Source organism: Rhagoletis zephyria, unplaced genomic scaffold, assembly GCF_001687245.7.
Source record: "Rhagoletis zephyria isolate East Lansing unplaced genomic scaffold, Rhagoletis_zephyria_1.1 Rzeph_scaffold_00085, whole genome shotgun sequence".
In the NCBI taxonomy this organism is placed as follows: domain Eukaryota; kingdom Metazoa; phylum Arthropoda; class Insecta; order Diptera; family Tephritidae; genus Rhagoletis; species Rhagoletis zephyria.
Genome location: NW_016157169.1, coordinates 204,197 through 216,662, shown reverse-complemented (window position 1 = coordinate 216,662; position 12,466 = coordinate 204,197). Strand labels below are relative to the sequence as shown.

Below are 12,466 nucleotides of genomic sequence, written 5' to 3'. Positions count from 1 at the left end.
GAGAATGTCTCTCGCCCTCTGTGTGAACTTGTTTTGCCCTAGCTGCGGAGCGGACTTTCTTTTTAATCCCTGGACGTGAGTGAAATTGGCTACCGGCTGACTTGGAGGTGGGCCTATGGTCGGCTGCGGTTTTGCCCGAGTACAGCTATCGGTACCACTACCATCCTCACTAGGAAACGCTTTACAGGGGTTTACTCGCCGTATGTTGACGTTTTACACGATAGATCTATCATCCTTATAGGCTCATCTAGCGGGTCGGATGCCAATTCCTTGCTGATATCATGGGGATTCTGCTGTGGATGCTGAGGATGACGGGCTTTTTTATGACTTTACGTATACCAATTTTAGTGTTGTGTCCATAGGCGGTGCAAGGATCTGGAGTTTTGTTTTGTTGACTCATACCGTATCTGGTCCTTTGATCGCCTATTTAGCCGAGATATTTCGGTGAACGAATGAAAATAGTTTGCGGAAAGTGTAATAGGCCGCCGCAGCATAGCTCCATACAGTAGTAAATCCATCGTAATGCTAGATGATGAAGGGTCTCTGGAAGGATACGTTAAAATGCAGTAGGATGCACCTTACTGCAAACTGTCGATCTAAAAATCTCGAAGTGGATAAAATATGGGCTTAAAAACGAGCAACGTCAAAGCCGAAGGGGCTCAATATAAAATCGTACCAATTCTAGAATTAATCAACGATATCTATCCACGGGGAAAAACTTTTTTTATATGAAATTATGAAATACATATTGCCTTTAACTCGAAAAAACTGGAAAGCTCTCAATTCAAAAACTTTCATAGAAGTTCTGACAGCTTAGTTAAAGTTTCGATACCTACGAGATTTACAAAGTCGTTTTTTTTATGGATAATGCCGATTTCGTTAATTTAATTAAATGCTAACACCGTTCTTTTTCTTATTTATTTTCAGAAAGTCTTACCATTCACAATACTTCCGGTTGGACATAAATATAAGTAAAATTTAATAATGCTCTGGATCGCAATACTTTACACAACACAAAATATCAAAAGTCTACCAAACAAAAAGCGCTTCACATACACATAATATTTAACAGAGTATAGCTTCCTTCCAAAGCGTTGGCTACAAAATAAGAATTTTTTGGCTAGAAATGCAACTACGTAACTGTTGAATCTGAATCTTCCTGCCAATTATAGAGATAAATAGCTATGCATGCTAATGTGACATCGGATCGAGGAGGTGCCAGCGGCTCATGGCGTTTACCACCTGACGAAACTCTACAGGTGGCGGGACCTAAAGAGAAGAACGACGATTTAGATTTGGAGGAGGGCCACAATTGGCGTAGCATAATATTCTCATTGCTAGTTATTAGTTTTGTAATAGCCGGTATTATAACCGCAATTTATCTATTAGGGTGAGTTAGCCTTCAAAAATTACACAAAAAAAATCATGATAAACTATATTTTTTATTTTATCAACCTTACAGTTATGTCGATGAATTGCTGTACTGGTCGGGCCGTCGCATGATACTCGACGAGTATTTGCAGGGTGATTTGACGCCTACGCGCTTGCAACCCGCTTGGGTTACCACACGCAAGTATGTCTTCCAGTCAGATGATGGCGGACTGGCCATATTGGATACGACCAGCAATTCGGTTAGCACGCTCGTTACGAATCATACGCTACGGCAGCTAAATGTGCGCGGTTATCAGTGCTCACACGATCTGCGATATGTACTATTTAGGCATAATGTTAAGAAGGTACGCTTTTGAGAAATTAGGAATAATTTAAAAAGCGCTTGAAAGTTAGAATCGGACATAGAATGTTGGTTCTCTAAAGACTCGACATAAGTTTTTGACAAGGAAAAAAGTTGACATTCATTTTTGGTCCCAAATAAAATTGAAATGCATAACAATTTTGGCATATTAAAGACTATACATATTTTTGGTAGTTTAAAAGCTCGACTTAAATCTTTGGTAATTTTAACCTGGAAATTGAAACTGGACATAAATTTTGGTCTTAAAAAAGTTGACATATTTTTTGGTAATTTAAAATCTGGCAACGAAAAAGGTTCCATACATTTTTGGTCTCATAAAAAAATGACATAAATTTAAAAACTGAACATTCATAGTTGTTTAGTAATTTAAAATGGACATACATTTTTTCAAATTTAAGTTGAAAAAAGTTTTGGTAACAAAAATGGGTATAAATTTTTGGCAATTAAAAATTGGATAAAACATTTTGGTTACTAAAAAACTGGGCATTAATTTTTTTTTGCTTAAAAGTTGGACATAACTTTATGGTGATTAAAACTGGTCTTACATTTTTGGAAATTGATCTGGACTTTCGTGACGAAAACTGGACATTAATTTTTTGCAACTTAAACACTGGATATTAAATTTCGGCTATTTAAAAAAGGGCAAATACTTTTTTTTTTGCTTAAAAGTTAGAAATACATTTTTGGAACATGCGTTTGCATAGTTTTGGGAACTCAAAAAGTAGACATAAACTTTCGGCAATATAAAAGCTGGTATACCCAGTTTTTTAATAACTAATAATTTATGTCCAGTTTTTAAATGAACAAAATTTTTATCCCAGTGTGAAAATTACTACAGACTTATGTCCAGCATTTAAATTTCCAAGTATTAATCTTGAGTTTTTAAATGATTAAAAGTGTATGTGCGGCTTTAAAATAGAACAATTATGCCCAATTTTGTAAATTGCCAAACATTTTTGTCCAGCTCTAAAATGGTCAAAAATATATATCCACTTTTCTTATTACCAAAAAATTATACCAGTGCCAGTTTTTAACCGGCCAAAAAATTATCGGCAGTTCAAACATGACGAAAACTTTATGTGTGTGTGACCTTAAATGAATGCCAAATTACCAAAAAATTACGTACTGTTTTAAATTACAAAAAATTTATTTCCAGCTTTTACTTTCAAGCGTTGATATAGTGTTTTGAAACTTATATCCTTTAGTGTATTAACATAATAATGTCCCTAAATTTGTGCTCATTTAGATTTTTCAAAAATCATTTACCGCATTTTATACAATCTACGACGTTGAAAACGATCACCATATGCCTGTGAAGCTAAAGGATTCGCCAAAGGTGCAGCGTACTCGTCTACAATATGCCGCTTGGTTGGGCAACACCACCTCCCTGGTCATCGTTGTCGACAACGATATCTATCTACGACAATCACCCACTGACGAGGAGGATATACGTATCACAAATACAGGATATCAAAATGTCATTTACAATGGCGTACCAGATTGGCTCTATCAGGGTGAGTAAAAGCATAGCCAAGAACAATCTGAATGCTAAATGTTTTTTTAATTTTTTTAGAGGAAATCTTTGAGCATCCAGAAGCGATATGGGCCTCAGAAGATGGTACACATTTCATATATGCCTCCTTCAATGACAGCAAAGTCAGTATGATGACATACCCCTGGCTTGCCTCGGGTGCAATAATTGCTGGTAGCGGCATGACATCGGAAAGCTCTTTTCCCGAAACGAAACATGTGCGCTATCCAACACCTGGCACCATGAATCCCGAAGTAACGCTTTGGTTAGTGGATGCTAGTAATTTTACAGATATACAGTATTATATGCTGAAGCCACCTCCTGCATTGGACGGACAGTGAGTATTGCTGTTTATGAAATGTGCGACGAATATAAGCTTTACACAAGTATTTCTTGATTATGTACCTTGCAGGGATTTTTATATAACATCTGCTGGCTGGATTTCGGAATTGAATCACCAAATCTCTGTTGTATATATGACTCGCTCGCAAAATTACAGCATAATCGCTACTTGTCTTGCCGATAGTAATTGGACATGTACTGAGGTATGAAAAAATATATAATAATTAAAAAGCTAGTACTTAGATCCTTTATACATACTCATACCATAGACCCGACATATGGAAGTTCTCTTTCAGGCCATCTTTATAATAGAAAAACTTTTGGAAAAAAGTACTTAACTGTATCATATGTATGTATGTAGTTTTTCTTCGACCCTTGTGAATTAAGTAGGACACCTTCAACCTGCCACAGGAAGGAAGAATTTAATTATCTGATGCCCTCAATAGGTTCATTGTATTTTAATTGCTTTGAGTTAATAATCAGCACTTGAGCACTTGTAATGGATCTGATTTGGCCACCGAATGGTATAGTTTGATCAGTAATGTCTAATGGTTTACGGTAGAAAAATTCTCCGAGCTTGAGATAAAAGTTGGTTAATATCTCTTCCTGAAAGCTTTTCGCGAGTGATAAAGAAGTGACACCGAAGGCGTTTGAATTCAAGGCTCAAAAAAGCTGGACACCTGAGTCGCAGTTGCCAGGATGACTCCAACAAAAATTCTTCATGCAATCCCTGTCTAATAGAATATCTCCTTCATTGTTTTACAAGTATAATCATGCACATTGAAATATCCGTCAAGTTCACAAGGCCACGCTTGCAAATACTATATCCCAGACTGACTTAGGGGCCAGACAGTGACTTGTAATTTAAAACATAGAAAATCTCTTTGTCTAACTCACACTCCCTTTAAAACGTGCGGATATCTGGATTTAAAACGATGAAACTCTATTTTTGACTACTGAAGAGTCGAGACTGAATTCCTGCTAATAGAAATGCCCACGGAAACAAAACCGTCTGGGTTCTATTAGTATTAATAAATTGAGAGGCTATGTCTGTACACTACTGACTAAAAGGTCATTAACAATTTCCAAGTATTCGCAATCACTCAGCAAGCGCTAAGCTGCCATGAGTCTGCCATAAGCTCAAGACCTGTTTACGGAACACCTGTTTCGAAAGACGTTAAATTGGTTCAATTGCCGAGATCAAAACTTTTCCCAAGGCGGTTCCAAGCCCGGTTGAGGAAAAATAGCTGTGATGTTCTCAAATGAAGGCTGCTGAAAGCATGCTGACGATTTGATGATGCTTGTATCTAAAAGAGCAGTATCACAAGTGTATTTCCTTTTTGCTCCACAGGTAGCTCTGTAGTTGTAGGCCTTCGACGTATTTCCATCCTTAAACCCCGGTATTCCCTTCGCCCAACATGTCAGAAAAGGATCTTGAATAAACGCTCATGACAAACCTGTTCGAAAGAAAAATATCCGCGCTTGCCGCGGCAGAAATTTGGAAGAGCCATTTTACTCAGACTTTAACGACCAGCAGTACAGAAAGCACAACTTTCACTCAAACGAAATTTGTGCACCTTAGAATCCTAGAATATGCGCGCTAATAAGGGATCGAAAAAGCTAGAAAAAGCGGGGTACAGCAAAGAGCAGGCTATAACCGCTAAAGCTGCTACAAGTGGCAGGCCCAGCCCTCAAAATGGAGCGCATGTAACAGTTGTTCACCAGTCGAAGCAACGCAGGAATAAAAAAACATCATCTGGACACCCAGGGTGGCACCATTACTTGTAAAAGCAGATGTGTTCCACTTCATGTTACCATCACGAAGGAAGCTTAGAGCTTTACAGCAAATGCAGAGAATACAAAGTTTATGCACTCTTTACTGCGAGTTTAATACACTAGAAGTAATAACTACGCGGGAGCTTTATTGATACCCATTTTGTTTAGGCGCGACTGCTAATACCGGGCGCCTAAATGCATGCTATGTAAATATACTTTTTTTTTATATCCGAGCGCACTTGTGCACAAGAGCAAAAATTGAGATATCTCAAGGTGGTAAACGAACTTTACCATTGGTCTTTAATGTTTATGAAAGTCCTGTCATTTTCAATCTTATTTACTTACTAAATATTATAGGACTAGCTAAAGCAGCAATATTTGCAGACTTAGATGTCGGAACACGCCTGCATTGTAATGTAGATAGCAATCCCAAATTTTTAGGGAAAATCCAAGTGTCTCACACACACAAGTGTCCACATTGCTACCTTGAAATTTTTTTGGACCCCAATGATAGTTCCTTGCCCTGACGGCTCTATTCAAAAGATATATATCCTTCATAGCAAAAGGATAACGAAAAAGACTAGCCTGTCTAAGGTCCCTTCCTCTCGCCAGTAATTACAGCGTTGTGAGTTTGGCCACGCTTCGATTATGAGTCTCAAAGAGGACTAACTGAGTCCACAAAACTGTTCCAGTCCCCTCAAGTACATTCTATGAGCTTTCCCCAGCCAATGCGTCGGCGAACTCTTTACGAGTTGGAAAGTGTAAAAGAACTCAATGTACGAGCCTAGACGTGATCGTCTTATTGGATATAGCCCTGATGGCCACCTAGCTGTCTGAAGAAATTGAATCTGGTGTCCATAGACACCCGCACTTTCTCTGCTCTTCATCTTTGAGCCGCCTTTGTACCAATGTACACATCTGCGATCCAATCCAGTTAACCATTTGAACAGTCCTGTAGGGCTGGAATTTTGACCTAGAAATTCCTTCCAAAGCAAGTTTCCTTTAACATAAAGTCGGAAAACTCGCCAAATTACAAGTCTCGGTATTTTCCCCAAAATATCTATGTGTTGTGTCTTCTTATGACGAGTACTGCCAAAAGTTAGCTTTGGCGAATTCCTTGAGGCTGCTACTTGGACAGAAATATGTTTTTTTGGCAAGGATTTTGGCCACCAAATTATGAAGGGATACGTTGCAATCCAACGGATTATAGTGCGGTACAGCCATTCATCTAGTTCGTAGTTGAAACCATCATTTCGACCAAAAAGACTTCGACAGACCGGATAGGCGCGGGCGCCTTTCTTTTGGCAAACCATGATGTCAAACTATCTCTCACACTTCATGCAATTTTCTTATATTTCTCCTTTCGTTCTCCTAACAGATTCACTCAGAACGGGCGCCAGAAGATGAATGGCTCGATATACTTCCACATCCTGTCTTCGCGCCCGACGGCAATAGCTTCCTAATACTGGCAAGCATACAAGAGTTCGGTAATGAACATTTTACGCACATCAAACACGTCACTATTACACAACAGCGCATAGCCGTCATATCACATGGGCGTTATGAGGTAGGAGTTTCATAAATTTTGAGTTTAACTATTGAGTAACTAATTTTTTTTTCTTTAATTTGTCAACAGGTGCTAAAAATCCTATGCTGGGATACAGTCAATCACTTAGTATACTATCTTGGTACCCAGGATAAAAAGCCCGGCCAAAGGCATTTGTATATGGTGAAAGATCCGGTCAATGATGAGAGCAGAAAGTAAGCTCTGCACAGATGCTTTTTATATAGCTTTTAACTTGTGCTTGAGCCAAGCCTCTATATGAATTTTTCCTTCTGTTTTTCTACCACAAGAACTGAACCACAGTGCATTACCTGCGATTTAGGCGAGGCGCTTTGGAGCAGTCGCTACTACTATGTGAATTGTTCCCATTTCGATGCCTTCATGACACCAGTGTCTTCCATAGCAACTCAATACGGTATTGAATTTTACATACTAGAATGCCAGGGGCCCGGCTTGCCAGTATCGGGCGTGCATATGCAGAAATCGCATAGTTTGGTGAAAATACTTTACGACACCCGTCCGTTCTTTACGGAGCGCCTACAAAAGTTGGCGCTACCCACACAACGTTCTTTCGAGATACCATTACCACATGGGAGTCGGGCACAAGTGCAATTACTTCTACCGCCTAGTTGGCGTGAAGAACTTAGGGATGCCGCCTTTCCGGTCGTGGTCGAAGTGTAAGCAAAATTCGTCAAGTTTTTTTTTCAAAGTTCTAAGTTCCACTTGAAAGAGAAAACACTTTCTATTTCCACAGCAATGGGCGGCCAGGTTCAGAGTCTGTTTCTGAAAAATTTCGAATAGACTGGGGCACTTATATGTCATCACGTAACGATGTCATTTATATACGCTTAGATGTTCGTGGCGCGAAAGGCCAAAGTAAAAAGCAACTGTATCGACATTTGGGCGGCGTCGAAGTGCAGGATCAGATTTCTGTTTTAAGGTTTGCAAAAATATAAGATTGAAAGGATGCTTGTATTTATTTTAATATGTATACTATTTCTATTTTTCGTTGCAGATATCTCTTGGATACAATTAGTTTTTTAGATGAGACACGTGTCGGTATCTGGGGTTGGGGCTATGGGGGTTACGTGACATCTATGGTGCTTGGTACACAACAGGATGTGTACAAATGTGGCATAGCCATATCGCCAATAGCAGATTGGCTTTACTACAGTAAGTGTTGATACATATTGTGAAAATATTTTTCTTTATAAAAATATTTATTGTCAAGAGTTTTTTTAGTTTCATACTAAAAACAAGTAAGAGAGTCTAAGTTCGGGCGGAGCCGAACATTAAATACCCGGCGCAAGTTTAAATATATGTTTTCCACCTTTCCGAAAACTACCGCTACATGGTAAGCCGGTGGGTGGTTTAATTTTCAACGTTTTGCTTTTATGTGGCAAGCACAATAACCATACTGAGTTTGGTATAAATTGGTAGAAAAACTTATCATAAACGTATTTCTCGGTAAAGAATTGTTGCATGCATCAATTTTGAATAAATTATCTTTAGTATTTACTGATTTATCGATGATTTCGTATTTTTCTAAAGTACCGTTTTATGGGATGTGGGCGTGGTTATTTTCCGATTTTAAAAATTTTCAGCCATATGGTATGTTGTACCAAGGCTGATAACTGTACCAAGTTTGAGAGAAATTGGTGGAGCCAAGATACCAAGATATACACATGTTACCATAAGTGGGCGCGGCTACGCCCATTTTCAAAAAATTTATAATATTATTATTTTTTGTCTAAAAAGCATTGTAAATATCAATTTTGAGTGAGTAATCTTCAGTAGTTACTAAAATATCGCAGTTTTCGTATTTCTGAAAACTACCGTTATATGGGAGGTAGGCGTGGTTATTTTCCGATTTAGCCCATTTTCAATACTGTCCGTCCTACGTCAATACTGGTACTCGTACCAAGTCTCGTTAACATATCTCAATTTTTACTCGAGTTATCGTGTGCACAGACGGACGGACAGACAGTCACCGCTTAATCGATTTCTCTTTTCATTCTGATCATTTATGTATACATTTGTCTATATCTATCTCGATTCGTTTTGCCTGTTACAAACAACCGTTATGTGAACAAAGTTATAATACCCTTGTGCACAAGTGCGCTCGGGTATAAAAATATGAGTCGATTCTCAATCGATTATCGTTTTACGAGCAATAACTAATAAATAGTTTGAATTGGCATAGTTTTCTTATTGTAGTGGTTTTCTAAGTACTTTTGGAATTTCGTAGTAAATTGCTTGGAAGAGTGAGAGTTTTTTCATCACCATCCGAGCACAATTTTCGTAGTGCCCTAACGTGTTTGATTAGAGCTGATATGATGTACACTGACCTATGTCTGGCCAAGGCCGTTCAATCACAAATAATGTGTTCTGAAGTTTCATCGCCTTCAAGGCAGAGTCGGCATTCTAACTCTGTGGCAAGACCATTTTGGTGCATATGTATGGAGAGTTATCTGATATCTGCTCTATTTAAGAGGCTAATATCCTGTCTCAAAAGGATAATCGAAAAACCTGGACTGCTCGCATCGCTTCCTAGTACTTATTGCATTCTGAGCTGACTCATTCAGTAATTATAATTCTCGAAGAAGAGAGATTGGCACAGCCAAATGATTTCGGTACCACAAAGACAGTTGAGGATCCGTCTCGTGCCAAGTTATCGGCAGCCTCATTACCTTCGACAACGACTAAAGTTAGTCGATAGTATTACCAGTTAAAGATGAACTTCGGTTTTTGTAGCCCTACAACCGTTTTTTGGCTCGGGCCGGAAGCAAAAAATTTCGGCAACTGCCCTTCATTGCAAAACTATTCATCTACTTGCCTTAGACAGTAAATTATCCACAAGAATTCCAGACCAATATAGCGTTGCCCAGGCAGAATTAACCGCAATTAAAGAAACCGTCCTGTGGTTCATAGCTTAAGATCTTTCAGGGCGGCCTATCAAAATCTATTTTGACAGCCAGGCACTATCATGCCTTTAAAATCAAACGGAACATCGTAAAATGTAGCCATTGAGTGCAGAATTGGCATCACAGAACACAGGGACGTACTTGACAACTGCAAGCCGACGAGCTAACAAGGAAAAGGGCAGTTATATCCGCTCGTTATACACATACCTGCACTATAAACATTTATATTCTATATGGGGCACTGATATGTTGGCTGAGAGTGGCAATAGCTGAAGGAGATCTTTCTCTGCCTACTCCTGGGGAAAAGAAGCACGCCAGATGGATTTTTGTTATCAACCTGCCACTGGCAAGATCGACGCGGATCCTCAACGGTGGAGCCAAATTTCCACGGAAGGATTCGTGGCGCCATCCCTAACCGGACACAGTAGCAATCTGATGAAACTGTAATCTTTTCCGAGAGGGAACGTATTCTGCTATTGTTTCCTCTCGACCTACGGGGTTTTAGGCAAAACTCTACGCTATATCTGTAGCTCCTGCAAGGGTGCTCAGCTGCAAATGCGAAGACAAAGACTAGAACAAAAACGAAAACTAAGACAAAAACGAAGACAGAAACGAATACGAAGAAGAACAAGAATACGAAGATCAAGCTGAAGACAAAGACGAATATGAAAACGATTACGAACACCTTTACGGAGAAGAACACGAATACGATCCTTTTATTTTTTAATTGTGAGGGTCCTCTCCCTTCCCAATTTAATTATGTTCCCACTGCATTTAGCTTTTAAATTTTACCATATATTCGATTTCTCCACAGATTCTGCTTTCACAGAACGCATATTAGGCTTGCCGGCGGAAAATTACAAAGGCTACGTCGAAGCCGATGCAACGCAGCGAGCGCGACTCATCAAATCACATTCATTCTTCCTAATACACGGCTTAGCCGACTCAACGGCACCCTATATACATGGCATACAGTTGGCCAAATCGTTAACAGATGCCAACATATTGTACAGATATCAAGTGAGTAAAGCTTAAGAGGAATCTAATGCACTGATTACATATTGATCAAAATTAACATCATTACCTTTCGTGTTTTTACACTTGCCACCCAAAGACGTACGCGGACGAGGGCCACGATCTAAATGGGGTGCTCGAACATGTTTATCTTTCGATGGAACATTACTTTGCTGACTGTCTAAGTCTCGATCCGGATGATACGAAGCCCGATCTGGATCAGAAAATAGTGCCAGCTGAGTAAAGATAGGGAGAAGAGAGAATAAATATAAAGAGAGCAAAGGATTTAAAATAAAACAAAACAAAAGTGACATAGCAGTTAAGCGCGATATAGTGATTAAAAAAATAATTAGTATTAGAATTAAAACAAAACAAAACAAAAACAAAAATTATTATTACTAAGCACAAGTGCATTAAGAAAGAGATCAAAATGAATAAAAGGACTAGAATAGCAAAGAGCAGCGAAAAAACGCAGAAGACATCAAACATACAAACATACATAAACGAAAAAGCAGTTCTATTACTAAATTGTACATTATTACAAATTCAAAAAAAAAGAAAAGAAAATACATAAGAGCAGAGAATAAATAACCAAAATACATAAATCGTGCGATTCTTGCGGCATTTATCTTCCAACCAATTGCACTTGTAACGAAACAGAAATGATAGTCGAATGTATGTACATAAATATTTATAAATAAGTGAATTGTTAATTTTTAAAAATTTCTTTGCTTGACTAGTGAGTAATTAGTGTACTTAAGTTAGTTAGCTAAACATAATTGAATAAAAAAATATATAGATACATACATATTTATAAGAACAATTCATATACATACAATAGTAATGTGTCCTTCTTTATGGACATGCGTATATACAGTGACGCGCAAAAGTTTTCGGCCCTACATCATATTGAGTATGAATGTACATACATAAATTTTTTATCGAAAAAAGGTTGAAATGTTATTAAAACGAGTGATATTTTAAAAATATTTTTTTATAAATTTTCTTTTTGCTTAAAAGTTTTGTAAATTTAATAATTTTGCTCAAAAATGTAAATGGTATTTTTAGAGGAAAAAATAGTTTTTTGAAATTTTTTTGTCAAAAATGTATTATTTTTAATTTGAGTTAATCCGTTCTATTTAGTCATTAATTCCTTATAGCCAGTGAAATTAAAATTGAGGTGTGTTCTTGTTCAGGGACCGTTACGATAAGTATTATTTTTTAGTTATTTTTGAAGTTTTATAGCCCGACTCTATCGGTGACAAAATTTTTTTTACTGATAAATTTAAACTTTTTCATATATTTTTCCGTGTAAAAGACTGACAAGAATTTGTCACTGATACGGAATAGAGCCATAAGTTTTAGCTTAGAAATATTTCCTTTAGAATTTTCGTTTTGCTAAAATTTTTTCAATTTAAAATATTTTGGTTAGAAACAATTTTGTTTCGATTTTCCTTTTTTTTAATTTTATTTACTTTATGTTTTTGTTTTAAAAAAGTAAATAATTTTTAGTCTTGTGCTTAGAGAATATTTACTTATTTATTTACTACAGCTTCTTAAAT

General features: G+C 37.6%; 1 protein-coding gene across 1 annotated transcript; it reads left to right on the top strand.

Annotated features, from left to right (window-relative positions):
* The first annotated feature begins 1,184 nt into the window (after positions 1 to 1,184).
* On the top strand, positions 1,185 to 11,339 carry LOC108374178 (dipeptidyl peptidase 4). The gene is made up of 12 exons (XM_017630155.1): positions 1,185 to 1,390; positions 1,463 to 1,736; positions 3,000 to 3,267; positions 3,327 to 3,621; positions 3,697 to 3,829; positions 6,781 to 6,969; positions 7,039 to 7,163; positions 7,257 to 7,643; positions 7,721 to 7,906; positions 7,982 to 8,139; positions 10,705 to 10,910; positions 11,005 to 11,339. The coding sequence occupies exons 1-12, from the start codon at positions 1,185 to 1,187 to the stop codon at positions 11,146 to 11,148; spliced, it is 2,571 nt and encodes an 856-aa protein (XP_017485644.1). The 3' UTR covers positions 11,149 to 11,339.
* The last annotated feature ends 1,127 nt before the right edge of the window (positions 11,340 to 12,466 follow it).

Coding starts and splice junctions, on each gene's coding strand:
- LOC108374178 (XM_017630155.1), top strand. CDS start 1,185: ATGCATGCTAATGTGACATCGGATCGAGGAGGTGCCAGCGGCTCATGG. Junction 3,830..6,780: donor GTAATTGGACATGTACTGAG/GTATGAAAAAAT, acceptor TTCTCCTAACAG/ATTCACTCAGAACGGGCGCC. Junction 7,164..7,256: donor GTCAATGATGAGAGCAGAAA/GTAAGCTCTGCA, acceptor TTCTACCACAAG/AACTGAACCACAGTGCATTA.